Source organism: Erpetoichthys calabaricus, chromosome 7 (genome assembly GCF_900747795.2).
Source record: "Erpetoichthys calabaricus chromosome 7, fErpCal1.3, whole genome shotgun sequence".
Classification (NCBI taxonomy): Eukaryota; Metazoa; Chordata; class Cladistia; order Polypteriformes; family Polypteridae; genus Erpetoichthys; species Erpetoichthys calabaricus.
In genome coordinates, this window is record NC_041400.2 from 111,465,887 (window position 1) to 111,486,082 (window position 20,196).

The 20,196-nt window shown below is 36.7% G+C and overlaps 1 protein-coding gene across 1 annotated transcript in view; it reads right to left on the reverse strand.

Moving 5' to 3' along the window:
- Window positions 1–324: 324 nt before the first annotated feature.
- hsd17b4 (hydroxysteroid (17-beta) dehydrogenase 4) overlaps window positions 325–20,196 on the reverse strand; it is a 228,134-nt gene continuing 208,262 nt past the window's right edge. The window contains exons 22-24 of the mRNA XM_051929986.1: window positions 15,936–16,068; window positions 3,380–3,507; window positions 325–1,131 (exon numbers count right to left, since the gene is read on the reverse strand). Coding sequence (XP_051785946.1) covers window positions 1,042–1,131; window positions 3,380–3,507; window positions 15,936–16,068 — 351 coding nt within the window. The 3' untranslated portion in view covers window positions 325–1,041. The remainder of the gene's footprint in view (window positions 1,132–3,379; window positions 3,508–15,935; window positions 16,069–20,196) is intronic.

Sequence of the window (20,196 nt, forward strand, 5' to 3'; positions counted from 1 at the left end):
TGTACCATCCCCTTGCTATTATTGTCTCACTGTCTAGCTCATCGGTAACATTACTGACAGTGTTGGGTTCAAGGGCTCCCGAACAGCGGATGGGAGCATGGAGCAGAACCCGCATCGTCACAGACCCTTAACCTGTAATTGCTCCAGGGGTGCTGTACAATGGCTGATCCTGCGCTCTGACCCCAAAAGGTATGCAAAAACTAACAAATTCCTAATACAAGAAATTGTATAAGGCAAAATAAAGAACAAAAAAAAAAAACTACTGTACGTGTAAGACTATCTGATATGGGAAAGGGGAAAAAACAGACATGAAATGTTCAAGAATAACCAAAAATTGAGGAGATTATTTATTCCTAATAAAAAAACAGATCATTGTAAATTGCACACAGCTTTTCATTCAAGTTACAGTAATTTAGTTACAATAATAATTTGTTTAACTGGTATGAAATCACAGTTTTGTAAGTAGAACCTATACACATAATATATATCAACGTCTTTTGAGTAAACTTTTGGGGGAAAAGGTAAAATTGACAGTCATTTGTAAGTTAGTACAGTTTAAGCTTTAAAACTTAAATACAATTTTAATGTAAGTGAATCATTTAGCACCTACCCAAATATGCTATTAATTACTATATTATAGTTATGTGAGAAAATTATTATGAATTACTTATTAAAATTCAGTTAGATATCACAGCATTAAATTAACTTGAGGTGACATTGCATTGTATGAATTAAATGCATTGTCATGACAATTCCAATTACAATATCCTTTATTGTTTAATGAGAGGACATCTACTCCTAACTTACTGTATACTGAGCAATTCATGCATCTCAAATAGTACTGTCTGTTAAGATTCAGATCATGTCAACAAGCTTTACACTATGAGAAACGGGAATCCATGTTCAGAATTAATTTTAAATATTAGATTATTAATCAAAAATGCTTTCAGAATTCCTTATACTGGAACAATTGTAAACAAAAAATTGGTGTCTGTTGAAGCTATTGTCCGATGTCATCTGATTGCATATCCAAATTTATCTTTACAGCTTTGCATAGTCTTTCAGGATGGTTTCCAGTTTTTGACTGAGCATAATGTTCCCCTTTACTTTAAGTTTCCCAGCAAAGAAAGCCTGAAAAGGGAAAAATACACAATTAGCTCTAGCCTAGAATCTTAATGAAGTAACCTAGTTTTCTTAAAATGCCAGCTCTTACGTAATTAGTGACCCACATGGGTGGAAATGTTGTTTGTTGTATGACAAAGCTTTGTGCCTAAGTAAATGACAAATTTTGGTAACAGTCTTAATTTTCCATATCATATGTAAATACATAATAAACAAGACAACATTGATTGTTCTGCCTACACAATGTCAGTATTAAGAATGGGTTACTATTTTCAATTAAAATTGTCACTGGCATAGTGCTTTGAACAGCAGTAATTTAATATCTGTATTAAAATGAAGTTTAGAGTGTGGCAGGTGGCCGGGTGTGGTCATCAGCCGCCTGCCTATTTACGGGGCCGCCTCCCTTCAATCAAGGCTGGAGTCGGGTGAGGAGGTTGACAAGGTCGGAGAGGAGGCGGCAAGGAGAGGCCTGGAGAGACAAAGAGTGAAGAGAAAGAGAGGTGGCTACGTGAAGCCTGGACTTTTGGGAGACTGTTGGGGTTTGTGTGTGGTGGTGCACTTAAGACTTTGTATATAATATAGTGTAAATAAACGTGTGGTGATGGCTTTATATGTGTCTGCCTGTCTGTGTCCGGGCCGCCCAATTCACAAGAGACAAAACAAAGTTGGAGTTAGAATTTTTTTTTTTTACATTTGTCAGACTTCATTAAATGTTTAATGAAACAATGCTACATCTAACTGAACAACATACTCAAATATCAATATAAAAAAACAGGTCCATTTGCAATTGTGCATTAACTATGCATTCCTAAACACCTTAAAATTAGTAATTATCCTCTGATGATGGATTGGATGGTCACAAGAAGCTATTGAAAGAAACGTAAACAAGAATTTAAATTAAATTGATGGTGCAGTGGCTATAACTGTTGATTCAAAGATTTAGCTGTCATGAGTTAGTATCCTGTGACTGGTTATTGTCTAGGTAAACTCTGCAAGGTTTTCCCCATGTCTGTGTAGGGATTCTAAAAAATATTCAGATCACTAAGTTAACTGGTGACTGAAAACTGACTCCTTTGTAATTGTAAGTGTGGGTCTGTGTGTGTGTGTATACATGACTGAGGCCTGTGAAGTTTAGGACAGATTTATGGTTTGGCCTAACGCTGCTAAGATTGACTCCAAGACATTGAATGAAGCAGGTTTGAAAATGTTCTGTTATGTGACATGATCTGTCATGCTGTACGTGCAAACATTCTTGTACTAGGCATTTAGACATTTAACAATATAAAACATATTTAGGAACAAAATTTAGGACAACTTAATTTACCTGTGAGTTTACAGCAGAGTTATTAGATTAAAAATTCAGTTGGGCCAGATTTTCAAACCAAAAAAATTAGCTGGGCCAGACATTTTCAGCAGGTAATGACAATTTTTAAAGCAATATAAATGAAGGTATGGAAAAACAACTAATTTTTATTCATTGTTTCCTTTTTAAATTTCTGACACAGGTGCTTGAAAAAGTGCCCAAAAAACAATAAAAAGCTATAACTGAACAGAATCTGAGGTAGTAGCAATACTTTTTTCCCCACTCCTGAAATAAAAAAGTGAACATTTTGGTCATACCTGACCTAGTCACATCTCAAAAGTGCATTTAACAGAATAAAAAAGAACTATCAAAGCCAGTCAATCAGTCATTGTCCAACCCGCTAAATCCTAACACAGGGGTCTGCTGGAGCCAATCCTAGCCAACACAGGGTGCAACGCAGGATCAAACCCAGGCAGGGCGCAAGCCCACCGGAGACTATCAAAGCCATAAGTGCACAAACCCATAACAAGCGATAACAGTGACTAAAATGCATGAATACAACGTCACTGATGGAACATAGGCTCCTTTTAAATCACCACATATTGATTAGCAGTGCCTTTTCCTGATGCAACGGAAGTGCTGCATACCATGGCTTCTGAGCCATCCAGGTGCCCCTTGGTGGTGGGCACGGGTCCCCATGTAAAAATGAATGCATTTGGTTTTGCAATGGAATGGCGCCATATGTCTCCTCACAAAGAGCAAATTATAATCTTGTTTCCTAACATTTTAATTTATTTGATAGATAACACTAATTTGCAATAGAAAGCTTACAAAACCTTATGAGCTGGTCTACAATTGAGCATTGTTTGCACTGACAATTAGTAATCAATACAGTTCCTAATAAATTACCATAGTTTAGTATTTTAGTGTAACTGAAATCACACCACACAGTACCTTCTGAGGATTAAGCTTTCCATGAACTACTTCCATGAAGTCTTCATCTGATAGGCTAAATGTCACATCCGCTTTACCTTGTGCAAGTCCTTTATATAATGACCCTGGGCCATTCTTCAGGTCAATAGCTGTAAAAATGATGAAATAAAAACAAAAATATAACTGGAATAATCTAGTTAAAATCTGAAATTACAGGTAAAAAAGAATCTTACCAGGCTGGGTATATGCACTTTATGAACACGTTAAGTAAAAACCTATTTTGAAAAATATAAAGTTTAATGAAAACTAAAAAAACAAATGTTAAAATTATGTTTTAGCATGGAAAAAAGAACTTTTAAAAATAAAGCAGTATCTTAATTTGTATGGTTGCATGTTCAAATTTCAATTCCCAGCACACGGTGCATTACGAGGCACTGTGTCTCAATCTGTATGTCTTCTGATTTTACTACCCAGTAGAAATTCAAATGATTATACTACATGTAAAACAATGTAGAAACCTCTACTTCACCCCATCCTTCACAAAAGGTTTAAAACCTTTTACAAATGTAAATAAGGCATATATATCCTTACCCAGTGGTAGTACAGAGTGGATTTGAAGCTGACATGCAAACAAAGGTAAGCTGGGAAGATATAAACATACATACATACATACATTCTTTTTCAAAACAGGCAAAGTCCACTATAGGTTATGATTAGCATCACAGAAAAAGAAGGACCATCTCTAGATGGGATGTCAGTCTATAATAGAAAACACTCATGAGCAATGCCATACTTTCTCCGCCTAGAGAAGTTTATAATAAATGTACATTGGGCATGGGGGAACATAACGGCTAGGGACTGAAAGGTATCAGACACTGTGCCTCCCAGAAATGTTTTTTTTTCTTCTATCAAACAAGAAAATGCTTTTATTAAAAACTGTACTTGAAAACCATGTGCTCTCTACTGAACTTTTGGGAGGGGGTGGTACCATATAAATGTCTCCTAAAGAAAAAAAATACATAATATTTTAGTAGGGTGTCCAAAGGTATATAACAAAAATTATGCATTTACATGCATTTAACTTGCATTTGATTTTTTTTTACCACAGAAGAAAAAGAAAACAAGGTCTCATATATAAATGGTGTGTATGCACAAAAATGTTGCATACACCTGTTTCCACATTTTACACATCAAAATGTGTAAAAACTAAACTTGGTGTTAAGCTATGCACATTTTCACGGCAGCCTCAGACCATGCGTACACTCATTTCTGCTCAGTTCTGTAAATGGGCAGCACCCAACATCAAAGTAGTGCTACTGTTTCTGTGAGGTTTTTGCTTCCTATTTTTAAATTTACATCCATGACACGGGCTTTATCAAATACACCGAAATTAACTGCATAACGTTTACAAATTTAAGGCACTTGACTGTAATCAATTTGTAGTAATATAATGGTGCACAGAATGGCCGGACTATTCCAACTACTATGGCTGCTCTTGGAGCTGTGTGCTGTTAGAACACTAGGATGTATACTTGATATCATTTCTATGATGAAATGCATTGAAGGATGTATATTACATTTTACAGATACAGTAAATGGTTAACTTCCTTTAAATAATGTATACTGTTAATAATTAAACATGTTGGGGCACAGTGGAGCAGCAGAAGCCCTGCTGCCTAAGCGGTCACTTCCTGGTTGTTCCCTGCATGGAGTTTGAATGTATTCCTGGTAGGTTTCCTCGGTATGCTTCAGTTTCCTTCCAAAGGCATGCAAAATGGGTGAATTGGTGATGCTAAATTGATGGTACTAGTGTATGTGTGTGTTCGTATTTACCCTGTGATGAGCTGGTGCCCCGTCCTTGGATTTTTCCTGCCTCACACTGGATGCATTCAGGGACTGGCACAACACAGCTACCTTGCCCTCACATGTTTAATACATGCTTTAATGCATTTCATCATGAAAATGATATCAAGTTCTGTTGGCGTAAGAGAAAACCCATTTAGGACTACAATCCCTGAAGCCTACAAAAAAGTTTCGATCAGCACAAGTAGCAAGCATTCTGCTGTCCCATCCCCCACCTTGACAAAGCTCAGCTCGGGCAAAAAGTTCTCCCACTTCAGGCTATGGCTCCTTATCTGCATGTGAGGTGTCTGGGGTTGTATAGGGTAAATAATACAGTATATTGTTATTTGGAATACACATTTTATGTGTGTTCCGTGTCTGCAAAGATCTGAGTAAGTGTAGGATGAAAGGAAATGCAAGACAAGAAATGCTGAACACATACCTAAAGCAGAAACTTTTTCCATGTTATACTAATAATGACATAAAGAATATAATGTGAGATGACTTTAGTCCAAATATCAAATAAACACATTCGCTTTTATTCACGAATATAACCAAAGAAAAAAAAAGCATTTGATTTACATGTTGCTGTCAATGAGTTAAAAACCCAAGCTGAAATGTCAATTGAGTTTATTTGTGTTCTTGAATGGTGCAGAGGTACGAACCGCTGCCTATAACCCAAAGCTCCTGGGTTCGAGACCGGGCGCTCCATGTTTTGAGTAGTGAGCTGCTATTATTATTATTATTACTATAATATAATAAAAAACATACATTTGTTTTGAGTCTGTTTTTGTTTTTTTATTACTAAGTTTTACACATAGGAAGTAAAATTGTTAAGTCTGAATACACAATGGGTGGTTGGAAAATTGAGTGTACACCTTATGAGAAGGATTTCGGAGTCATAGTGGACTCTAAGCTATCGACTTCCAGAGAGTGTTCAGAAGCCATTAAGAAGGCTAACAGAATATTAGGTTATATAGCACGATGTGTGGAGTACAAGTCCAAGGAGGTTATGCTCAACCTTTATAATGCATTGGTGAGGCCTCATCTTGAGTACTGTGTGCAGTTTTGGTCACCAGGCCAAAAAAAGGACATAGCAGCACTAGAAAAGGTCCAGAGAAGAGAGACTATGCTGATTCCAGGGCTACAGGGGTTGAATTATGAGGAAAGATTAAAAGAGGTGAGCCTATACAGTTTAAGCAAAAGAAGCTTAAGAGGTGACATGATTGAAGTGTTTAAAATTATGAAGGGAATTAGTACAGTGGCTCGAGACTGTTATTTTAAAATGAGTTCATCAAGAACACAGGGACACAGTTGGAAACTTGTTAAGGGTAAATTTTACATAAACATTAGGAAGTTTTTCTTTACACAAAGAATGATAGACACTTGGAATAAGCTACCAAGTAGTGTGGTAGACAGTAAGACGTTGGGGACTTTCAAAACTCGACTTGATGTTTTTTTGGAAGAAATAAGTGGATAGGACTGGCAAGCTTTGTTGGGCTGAATGGCCTATTCTCGTCTAGAGTGTTCTAATGTTTTTATTCTGTCAGTGACGTTCATGTGGTACAACGAACTTGCCTCTCCCTCTCTGAGTTAATGGCATTTATCTCCATTCTTTTCACAAGAGCAACGATGACCACAGTGGGTGCTGTGGCTGATACCTGCTCAGAACTATTTGTTGTACCGGCAATCAAAGATACAATGTCCCATGACTGCTATCAGACTGAACAGGCAGGGCCGTAACAAGAGACAGCTTCTTCACAGCGCTTTTGCTGGCTAATAGCTTGCTGCACCTCGACGCAACTCTACTTGGCACCATAAAGTAAAATGGAACTTCCACCTGCAGGTATAGTCACTTTAGTACGCGAGCAATTCACCACGCTAGTGTTTAAATCTGGCAGTGTCATGCTGATGGTGTATGCGCCCAAAAAGAAGAAGCCTTTGATTTCAGTCTGTAATAGTCAGTGTAAAGTTTTGCTACCTGTAAAAGACATTGTTGAAGGAATATAAGCACACACACAAACGCTGGTGAATCATGTCTTCTGGGTATCTTGTTGTCACTTCAATTTTTTGTTATTCAGTTTCATTCTTGAATAAAAGCACACTTGTTTCGTGATACCTTTGCGATGTATAAAGGGAAAGTGAGTAGAACTTTTCTTATGTACAGTTTTATGCATCTGAATGTTTTGTGCATGTGTACATTTTTAGTTTTAGTCCTCACAGGTGGCGCAGTGGTAGTGCTGCTGCTTTGCAGTAAGGAGACTGTGGAAGATTGTGGGTTCGCTTCCCGGTTCCTCCCTGTGTGGATAGCGCTTTGAGTACTGAGAAAAGCGCTATATAAATGTAATTAATTATTATTATTATTTATTATTATTATCTTTAAGTCATTGTTGTGATGTGAGATTTTGCATATAAGTTGATAAATATTTTGTATGTCTTTATTTGTAACTTAGGCAAAGCAATGTAGTGTTACATTAGTGAGAAACATTTATGTTTACAACTCCTCCCCCACCAGGATTCAGTCTTTGAATTTTACGGCAGGATGTAGGGGAAGTGCCTGAAACAAGTTTGGTAAACGTTTCTCTGAAGTCTCTCAACTCCCACACAAAGCCAGACTGCCTAACTGCCAAGCTTTACCTTAACATATGGTTTTGGGGGATGGCAGGTGTTAAGATGTTCTTTGCCCCATTGATCTGAAGCATTGCTGTTTGGAATTGGCTTGTATCAAAAACCTTTAGGTACCATGACACCCTACTAGCTGTAGGGGTTGGACAGAAAACCCATAAATTTGCTTTCTTTATCTCACCCCCTCTCTCACCAACTGATGAAGGAGCAGCTCACACACACCATGAACTGAAAAGGGCAACAGAATGAAGAACACAGCTCAGCAGCCATATTGAGACAGGCATGCGGCCTGTTCTGAAGAAAGCTGATCACCAGTGATGCCTTAACTAGAGACATTTTAAGTAACTAACAAGTCTGTGTGCCGCCTGAAACTACACATCAGCATTTAATCAGGTTGTATGGTTGCCAAAATTCAAATGTACTTTGCATATTGTTATTATTTATGAATATTACCAATAATACATTGTTTAAATTGTGACTTAACTCCTGCTTGTCTTTTACTACACCTAATTGCCTGAGGTTATAGATGTAGAAGGGAAGGTGGGGAGAAGTTATAAAGTAAAATACTCTATAAACAGTGGTAAGTCTGTGAGATTTGAGACATTCTGACAAAGGCTACATATTAATAATACAATAGGGGAAAGTAGAGCAATATATTACTCTACCAAGACAAAACAGTCATATTTTAGTGTGAATTTTATGCACAACATTATATATGAGGCCCCTGGGTGGTATTAAAGAAAATATCCTTATACTTGGTTTGACAACTTTTGAAAATGATGACAGCCATCCTTTTAGCCATCCTTAACCTTCTTGTACTTTTCTGTAGGTAGTATCTCTCATTGTTCAGTTGAAATCTTAAAATGTTTTTACGATTAAATTACAATTAGCATATATCAGCTCTTTGCAAAGGTTTTCAATAAATCAAGATCAGGATTAATTTAGTATGGTTTTGTGCTTTTTAGCATGAGCATTTTGGGTCACTTGCCTGTTGGAGAACCCATGACCTTTGACCCAAACTCAATTTCTAATGCTGGTTAGTACATTCTGCTCTAAAATGCACAGGTAATCCATTCTACATCCATCCACTGCTACACCACAAAGCTTATTCTCATCTGGATAAAGCTGGCAGCATAATTCTGATGATTATGTTTTTTGATTTCTCCAGTGCCTTTAATACTATCTTGCCGTCTCTGTTAAGGAGTAAGCTCAGAGATAAGCAGGTAGGATGAGCCTATGGTGCCCTGGAAACTGGACTGTCTTTCGGGCAGACAGTTTGTGAGACATAAGGACTGTGTTTCTGATATGGATGTGAGCAACACTGGAGCACCACAAGGAAGAGTCTTGCCTCCTTTTCTCTTCACTCTGTACAGACTATAAATATAATGCCAGGTCATGTCACCTGCAGAAATTCTCAGATGATTCAGTTTTGGGGTATATCGATATGGGGGATGAGACAGTGTATAGGAGTCAGGCAGAGAACTTTGTTTCTTGGTGCAAAGAGAATTGTCTGCACCTTAACATCAACCAAACCAAGGAACTGGTTATTGACTTTAGCCACACCAAAGAGCGTCTGTGTCTGGTCAATATTCAGGGAGTGGATACTGAGGAGGTGCACTTCTACAAGTACCTGGGGTCAATATCAATGACTGGTTAGAATGGTCTCATAACACAGAGGAACTGTGTAAGGAAGGGCAGAACAAGGTCTTTTTTTCTTAGGAGACTGCATTCCTTTAAGGTGGGTAGTGACATCCTCCAGATCTTCTACAACTATGTGATGGACAGTGCAGCTTTCAATGTTGTGGTGTGCTGGTCTGGTAACATTACCTCAAGAGAGACCCACCAAATCAACAAGCAAATTAAAAGGGCAGGTGCATTTATGGGTCACTCTCTGGATCCACTGGATGTAGCAGAAAAGAAGTGAATGAAAACAAAACTGAGCGCCATTATGAACAATGCTGCCGATACACGTACTCTCACTGACACATTAATACTGAATACTTTCAGCAAATGAATCATTCAGCAGAATGTGTCAAAAAATGCTGTTGGGGCTCCTTCGTACCAACAGCAATATGCCTGCATAATGCATCACTTTGAATGTGACTGTCAAGTCAGAAGATTTCTTTCTTTTTAAATTTTCTTTCATTTTAGCCATACTGGTGTATGTTCAGACCATACTGTGTGTGTGTATGTGTATATATATATATATATATATATTATATATATATATATATATAAATATATATATATATATATTTATTTATTTATTATCTGTTTATTTATGCATTTATTTAAAGAGTTTCTGTAAAAGACCAAATTCCCCCTGGGGTTCAAATAATGTTGTAAAGTTCAAGATACACAGCACAGTGAATACTGTAAAAATTATTAGTAAAACACAGTAAACATTTCTATAATGCACTTTATTAAATAGTGAGAAACAATGAACCTTTCCCATAATGTATTTATGGAGAGTTGGCTGCACACTGTTTTGCAAGTGAGATATTTAATTGCAGTCTTAACTGAAAAATGTTAACAGCTGAATAATTTAGCATGAATAGGACAATAGTTTGCTTAATAAAGCAAAACTAACAGTTAATGGATAAAAAAAAAAAAAAAAAAATCATAAAGATATGGAACATACAAGAAAATAGTTCCTGGCTAAAAATGTTTCAGAAAATACAATACAATACAGTTTATTTTTGTATAGCCCAACATCACACAGGAAGTGCCGCATTGGGCTTTAACAGGCCCTGCCTCTTGACAGCACCCCAGCCTTTACTCTAGAAAACAACAGAATCAAAGTTGTTTCTGAGGTTAATTAGGAAAATTGTAAGCATATGTTACTTAAAAATACACACATAAAGTATGTTTATACACTTAACAAAAATATTATGTAACTTAACATTTTCAAGAGGAACAGGATTATGAGAAAATTATTAACATTAACTTAAAAGTTGGACTCTATGTACAGCTTGACTGTGGTACTGGAAGTGAATAATAGCATGTATTCAAAAGGTATATCTTCGTAAAACAAATTCAATATGTCTATGAAGCAATGGCAAAATACCCTGAAAGATAAATAAATGAAGCCATAAAAATGAATATGCCATAAAAATGAATACCACTTTGACATCAATGTAAACTATGCAGCGGAACACAGAAGATGCTATTAGAAATGCTTTCAGTAAATGTCAGAAACTTTGTTAATACTTAAGAACAAAGAACATACATTTTCACATAACAAGAGGTTAAATGCTTAGTTAGGATCTCATTTTCAGCTGTGCATGTTTACAAAATATTTTACACACTTTTACCCATTTATGGCAATTGTTTCTATTTTAAGGAGTGACTAATGAAAAACTTAAGTGTCTGATTTGTCAAGTAATTGCTGATTATTGACTAATGAATTTTGAAACACTTCCTGAGAGGGACAATAAAATTTGCTCACATTCACTTGATATGAACTCAGCACATTTCACAAATTAGAGTACTTTCACTAAAATAATTCCCAGTTATTTTTGAAACCACCTTAGACCAATACAGGATTGTGAGGGTGCCAAAAATAATACACACCATATAAAAACAACAGTACCTTAGAACAAAAATACACATTTTGCATATAGAAAATAAACAATAACTGATAAAATATCTCACGGAAAAGATATTATATCAGAGCTCCAAGTTAACCAGAACAATACATCATAAAAGGTTATATATTTATTTTTTAGGTGTGATTAACATTTGAATGGAAAAGATGTTACAATATTACTATGATGATTTTTAAATTATTTTTTATTATTACATTTATAGTTTATGGGCTTTAAAAAAGGAAAAGTGGTATATTTAATACAGTAGGTTATTTTAAAGAAACCACCACTTAAATAATGTAAATAGGCTATGCAGAAAGCATCTGATAAAAGAGTTGTCATTTAGTTATTTTGACTTTTTAAATACATACAGCATATTTAACAATCACTCTGTATTTATGAAAATTGCTGTTTTCATTTTTTATTAAATGTATGTACTAAATTCACTCTAAAAAATAGCACAGAAAGTTATATGCTATTTCTCCCAAACCGTGCATATATATGTCACAACACCTCACAATTTATACATTATAACTAGGCGGTAATCAGTAAAATGTAAATCGTCTTTCTACTTGAATGATATCATACATCTGATTATACACTGACCCTCTTGCATATTTTGGTCTTTCAGAACAAAATGCTGATTAGACTGAAAGCAATCATGCCAGTGATTTAAAAACATGTTGTTCTGTTAGTGAAAGCTCCAGTTTGCCACCGCTGTGTTAGAAAGGTAAGAAACTGGCAGGCATCAGTCAAGTTTGAACATTAAATTAACTGATGCAAGCAATTTGATCATTTAGAAATAGCTACAGAGATTTGTCAAAAGCACATGAGTAAGAATGTTTCAAAACAGTGACGAAGCACCTCAGTCTGAATTCAGAATTCCACAAATGTATAACCAGAACATAACAGAAGATATTAAAGCTTTACAGAGACAAGTACCACTGCATAACTTGTATACTGTACATGCTGATTAGGAAATAGGTTAGAAAAGAAAAAAAATGACAACACAGTGATAACTCAGTAAGATAGATAGAGAGGTTATGTGACAGGACTCTGGGAAAATTTCCTCAAACCATTTGATAACCCTGTGCTCTGTTATAAAGAGCAATCAAAGTCAGGAACACTGTGTCTGTAAATACTTTCTTCAAATTTATATCATATGAAATATATTTTGTATATTTAAAGTCTTCTCGTTCTTACTAAAACTGCAGTTTTGCTGATATCAAGGGTATAATCATTTCAGATCTTCCTCACCTTAATAAGATCTTGTAACAAACAATATGTAAGTGATGACCAAATTGTTAATTTTTAAAAGAAGTAGAAAAAAAACTGGTCTGTTTACCTAAATGTCAGCTGGAAAAACAGCCACCAACCACCAAACTTCCTAACCACAAGTGATCAAGAAATCTTTTGCATCTTAACCATATGATATTCAAATCTTAATGATAAAATCTTATTGATGTCACTCCATTATAATTACGGCAGACCCGGTCACAGCAAAGCACCATTTTACATAGCCTGAGCTACTGAATGTGGTAGTGCCATGGTGCCAAAACCAATTCATTTACTGACAATGTCCAAAACTAGTGGTTGACATATTCGTAGGCACAAAATGGCACTACTGACTTTGTCTTGCCACTGGGTACAACTGATCTCTCAGTATTTGCTGTCATTTATGTAGTGTGATAAGCTGCCCGGACACTGACAGACGGACACCATATTCAAGTCCACCACACGTTTATTATTCATAATAATAAGTCCAATAAAGTGCACAAACCCGGTGCCTCCAGCACCAATCTCCCCCAAAGTCCAGGCTCTCACTCTCTCTGCCTGCTCTCAGGTCGCCTCCTCTCTCCTGCCTCCAAACCTTGTCCTCTCCTCACCCGACTCCAGTCCTCCTTTGCAGGGAGGCGGCCCCTTTTATAAGTGCCCGGATGGGCTCCAGGTGCTTCCCGACACTCCTAAGACACTCCCCTGTGTGGCGGAAGTGCCGGCTGTATTCCCGGAAGCCCTCCAGGTGCTCCCAATCTTCTTCCCCCCAGCACTTCCTAGTGTGGCGGAAGTGTTGGGGTTCCGGGTCCTTCAGGCATAGGGGCGCCCCCTGGCGGAGACCACGGGCCCCTACAGGGTTGGGCTTCCAAGCCCTGCACCCGTGGCCCCTAAAGGAACCAGGGCGGTCACCCTCTCGTGGTCTGGAGGAGGCATGAGCCCTCCTCCTGTCCTCCTGGGCGTCCCGGCTGGGCACCACCCCCAGCCGCGTGCCACAGTAGGCTTGCACTCTTTTTAAAGAGCTTCTCTGTGCTATGTATGCCCTTTTAAGTAGATCTGCTGATTTTCTGTAGGACTGAAGTCTGTGCTCAGACTGGGCAATTTCAGTAAACTGATCCTTAAATGATTCCTTAATTGATTTGATTGTGTGCCTCTGATAGCTATAATGCTGAAATGTGAAATTCTTCTTGTATTTTGTTGTTTGGCCAGAGTCCTGTAGATTTTATACCAGAATACCTTAATGTTTGGAGCTATACCAGTTCCCCCTCAATCCTGACCCCACTGAAAAGTAGGTTCTTAAGATTGCTGTGTTGCCTGGGCACCAAATATAAATATGTCTTTTGAAATAAAAGGCTAAAGGTTCTACGTTACTCACATTAGAAAATACGTTTTCACAACACAATACAAAACTGCAGAAGAAAAAGAAATGATAGTAACAAGAGTGTGTCTTGCATAGAATTTTCCCATTGGGATTAATAAAGTATCTATCTATCTATCTATCTATCTATCTATCTATCTATCTATCTATCTATCTATCTATCTATCTATCTATCTATCTATCTATCTATCTATCTATCTATCTATCTATCTATCTATCTATCTATCTATCTATCTATCTAAAGAAAAACTTAAAGGTGATGAGCCACTGCTAAAAAGAAAGTTAAGTGGAGAGTCATTACAGTTTTTCATTCATTTACAGTACTGAAAGAATATCCAAGAAGCAAAATAAATTATTTTGCTTCACAGATTATACATCACCCTATTCATTTTTAAGAGAATTAAATTCCTTGCAGATAGCAACAGTATTTCTAGCTTATTACTTTTTAAATGTGCATTGTTTACTTTATGTTACCAATAATCATTATGACTCACACACACTGGGCCATGAGGTGTCAAAAGTTTGGTTTCTGTGTAGGTAGTAGTACATGCCGCTGTAGGAATGACATTTCAGCAGATGGTAAGAAGGTGAAAACCAGTGAATATTAAACACTTCTGAGTGGCTGTACACCTTAACTACAAGCCAAGTAAACAGTGTAGACATTTCAGGTTTAGATGCTACTACCAAAAGTCATAACTATATCCATGCAATAATATTTGCTACAGAAAAATTCTTCATTTTCAGAATAAGATAAATGCAGTTTTACCCAAAATTGAAGATATCTTATAAATAAGGATTTGTTTTAAAATCACTAGATGTCAATTAAAGTAATAGTATCCCTAATCCAAAATGCCAGGGACCGGAAATACTTCAGATCTCTAAAATTTTAAGATTTTGAAATATTAGATTAGATTAGATCAGAAAACCTTATTAATCCCACAGGGAAATTCAAATGCATGCAGCAGCACAAACATAAAAAACAAGAATGCAGACTCACAGGACAGATATTACAATAAAAGATACATAAATAAATAAAATTCAACTTAAGGAGTAGCACATACATAATAAGATATTTTGAAATGTGATGAATGATTATGTATAGACTCTATTTTCATACCTTTTAAGGAGGGTCATGCTATGCATTTGCACTGAAGAAGTAAAATGTGTATACACAACTTTTAGTATTATGAATGTAGCCCATTTCATTTTACTGTTCACTTTCATGGGTATTCATACATATCTGTAACAATCCCATGCCACATTATCCAAATCAAATATCTTTAACTGTGATTTGCCAGTCTTCAGCCTATACCTATATTGAGAAATGAAGAACTTGGCAGGGTGAGATGGAATGAGTTAGACAGTTCTCTTTATCTACCTCTTATAAAATAATATTTTTTGTCACCAAGCTGAATTACACAGCAATGATGTTTTGAAGAGAAAAATAATTTTTTTACAAATAAAACTGTTATTTTAAATAATCTCTGTTTTTGTTAAACTGGTTGTTTGGGTGTTTCTGAGAAATGATATCCACTATCTTCCTTATTATGCAAGTTTGTGCTGTTGATTACTTTTACGATCTTTACAAAATTATATTCCATGCAACAGACACCATTATGACAATAAACTATTAATGAAAATATACCTTATTTGTAGCATTCTTAATTATTTCTGATAACCACAGCAGAAAGAAAAAAGTAACTGACAGCAAAAAAATGGAATAAATCTTACTAAAAATGCAACATTGCAAACGTGATTAATGAATAGTATTCAAACTGGATTTGTAAGCAGCACAGTACACAAAAAAAATGGCCTGAAATTTATATTACCTTAATTGGCATATTTCATAATTTAAATGTGTTAAAATACTTACTCCACTGTGATGCTGTTATGCCATCTTTAGTTATCTCCCACTGAAATACAGCATTGACCTTCTTTACAAGTTCTTTACCAACATCTTTAATGCGACGGCCAATTTCTGCAAAAATTAGGTCACTTTGAAGAGCCTAAGAAAAATAAGAGACACTGCCTCAGCTTTTTTTTCCCTCTGCATCTAAATGAAGCCCTTAAATATTTTGGATGTTTTTGATTGCTGCATGGCTTTTTTGATAGTGTAAAGATAACTGAAATGGGAAAGACATAAGAATGTTTGTTGTGTTCATTTTAGTTTTAATAACAACAACATTTATTTATATAGCGCATTTTCATACAAATAATGTAGCTCAAAGTGCTTTACATGATGAAGAAAGAGAAAAATTACAAAATTTATTAAAAAAAAATAAAATTAGGCAATACTAATTAACAGAATAAAAGTAAGGTCCGATGGCCAGGGAGGACAGAAAAAACAAAACAAAAAAACTCCAGATGGCTGGAAAAAAAAAATCTGCAGGGGTTGAGGCCACGAGACCGTCCAGCCCCCTCTTGGCATTCTACCTAACATAAATGACCTCAATCAGTCCTCATGGTATTCAGGGATAACATGGAAGAACTTGATGATGATGGTCATGTGGACTTCTGGCCTTTAATCCTCTTTAATAGAAGAAGTAATTAGTTATTTTTAATGAATTACTACCCCAAATCTTTTAATGACTGATGTATGCATTTAAACATGCTGTATATGTAACAATACTACTACTAGTATTACTAATATTACAAGCAATTTGTCTGCATTTCTAATAAACATTACAGGCAGAAAGAGATAGTGTGACGTGTGCCCTTCACTGTATGTCATTTTATGCATGTTAAAAATCCATGATTTGCCTTTGTGAAGGGTTGTGGTAACAAAACATTTGTTTTATGTAGTGTAACTTAAGAATACACCAAGCGGCATCTGAATTCAGTTGTTCTCAGTAATGGCTCATCTGCTCATCATCCTGATAGTCTACTACTATTGTCCTACCTGCAAAAGGAAAAGACTAAAAACAGGTAGTGTGAAAGTAGAAATAAATCATTTCTTGGCACATGAATTCTTTATTGCATACACTTTCACTTAGGATATTAACATACATTCTCAGTTAAAAAAAAAAAACTGTCTTAACATTGGTGAAAAGGAAAACTAAACCTTTCAATCAGCAGGGCCCATAAAAAAAACAAAAGAAGAAATTTTTTTATAGAAAACAGTCTAAAATGTACAACTGTAATTGTTATTTCTGTGTATGTGTAAACATTTGTCATCATGAATAACAGGTCATCAACAGTTATTTTATACCCCTAGGAGGGACTGTGTTCCTCTAGTTCCATTACCCTTAATTGACATCCTATTTGAGAGAATCGGGGTTGACCTGGTGGAACCCGTAGAGCCTTTGGCCAGAGGACATAAATATATTATGGTCCTGGTAGATTATGCTACCTGATATCTGGAAGCTGTTACATCAAAAGCTATTGCACAGAAACTGGTAGGGGTCTTTGTGCAAGACAGCATTGTCACCTTGGAGACGTTCAAGGATATGGCCAAATTACTGAAAATAAAACATTTAAAGACCTCGGTATATCATCCTCAAACCGATGGTGTAGTTAAGAGGTTTAATCAAACTCTCAAACAGATCCTACGCAAGGTAGTCAATGACAATGGAAGGAACTAGGATTGCCTCCTCCCCCTCGTTCTTTTTGCATATCGAGAGATCCCCCAAGCCTCTACAGGGTTCTCACCCTTTTGAGTTATTTTATGGATGACAACTCAGAGGTATATTGGATATCTTAAAAGAGGGTTGGGAGAAGGAGGCACTTCTTTCTATAAATATATTTGAATATATCGCACAATTACACATTAGAATATCCAAAATTAGACCCATTCTAAAGCCTCACATGGAGAAGGCGCAAGCAGCCCAGGTCCGTTGCTATAACCATTGTACGTCTCTTCGGGAGTTCTGCCCGGGAGATCGCATCATGGTTTTATTTCCTACCTCACATTCCAAATTACTGGTGCATTGGCAAGGCCCATATGAAGTTAACGAGAGGAGTTGATTATTTCGTTAAGCAACCAAATTGCCGACCTAACGAGCGGAATTTACCACGTGAATTTGCTGAAACCGTGAAAGGAAAAGGAACTTGATACCTTTTCCGGAAAGCCCTGCTCACTGAACAACCCGGACGGACCTCCCTGGATGCGCATGACAATTTTATTCCCCAATGCTACTTAACATTAAACTTTCACAATGAGTGAGACCAATGTTCAACACATTTTGGATATCAGTACATTGTTCTTACAAATGCACAAAGTTTAAGTTTAAAACATAAAAGTTAAACCAACAGATTAATGACATCCTTGCTATTAAAATTTACCAAATAAGGGATTGTACATATAGTACCCAAAACATTTAACATAAATTTGAATATGTATTTTAATATGAAAATTACAGCTACATACACTTACATTTTTACTAATATATTAGATAAATATATGCTACAGATTTCTTCAGTAAATGTAAACTGGCTGACATTATTGACACATTTGTCTTGAAAATGTACAAAGTACAAAGATACACATAGGGTAAAAGTGCAAAGGATTCATGTAGACTTAGGGGCTTTCTGCAATTACAAGGACAAAACAGAACTACGTTTTGTCAATATTTATCATGCAAACAAAATCAATGTATTATCAGAAACAAAAATGGTGCAGACTTCTGTTCATATACATGAAAGTGTTTATTAAGAATAAATTAAGCACTACTAGATAGGGGTGGGCGGTATGACCAAAATTCTATATCACGGTATTTTTCTAAATTATCCCGGTTTCACAGTATTCAACAGTATTTTTTTCCCCATGCATGAGTGGATGTTAACCACATTTACCACTGCAATTACTGGCTAAGAATAACGTATTCCACTGTCAAGAGTATTGTACATTGTACAAAAAAAACATTTTAATGTGCACACAAGTATTAATACAGGTTTGCATTGCTCCATAAAGTGATAGTTTTCAAGGGGGTGGCACTAATGGAGAAGGTATCACATTGCATGACAGATGCAGTCAAAATATAGAACCTTTTTATTGAACAAATTTTGCAAAAACAAACTATAATTTTGACAACATATTTTCAACCATACAAAGTGGCCAGAAGTGCTTGTCAAAAGTTGTATTGCACTGAATATGTCTTAGAAAAGGAATAAAAAGTAAATATTTTTTGTAAACCAACTACACTTTCTGTTAATGTTAACAACCTCTGTCCACTGACACGTTAAAGTGACTTTTTAAACAACTTTATCATCATTAAACTGCACAATATTTAAACTAATAAATAATAACAATAAAATAAATAATAGTATTATTACTGATAGTTGCACTATTACTTCAAGACTTCAAGCCCAGGTGCCCAGTCTGAATGATTTCCGCCCAGTGGCACTCACATCTGTCATCATGAAGTGCTTTGAGAAACTGGTGCGGAGTCATATCATTGCCTGCCTGCCTGCCTGCCAGCAGACCTGGACCCATTTCAATTTGCTTACAAAGCAAAGAGATCCACGGAGGATGCTGTGGCCACAGCCCTTCATGCTGCCCTGACCCACCTGGAGCAGCAGGGGAGTTACGCCAGACTGCTCTTTCTAGACTTCAGCTCGGCATTTAACACCATCCTCCCACAACGACTGGTGTCCAAACTGGCAGATCTGGGACTTCCATCACTCACCTGCAGTTGGATACTGGACTTCCTGTCGGGTCGCTCCCAGAGGGTCAGGCTGGGTCTCCACACATCCACTACTCTCAGCCTCAATACTGGGACGCCGCAGGGTTGTGTGCTCAGCCCGCTCCTCTACACCCTCTACACATATGACTGTGTCCCCACTCACCATAGCAACAAGATTGTAAAGTTTGCGGATGACACAACGGTGGTCGGACTCATCTCGGGCAAGGAGGGTGAGCTAGCATACAGGGACGAGGTGGAGCGACTGTCAGAGTGGTGTACAGTCAATAACCTGCTCCTCAACAACAAAAAAACAAAGGAGCTTGTTATTGACTTTAGGAAAAACAAAACTGACATCCAGCCACTCATTAGTGGCAGGGCATGTGTGGAGAGGGTCCCGGTGTTCAGTTTCTGGGTATGGAGCTGGAGGATGGCCTGACCTGGAGTGCCAACACCAAGGAGCTGCTAAAGAAGGCGCAGCAGAGACTGTATTTTCTGAGAATTCTCAGAAAGAAC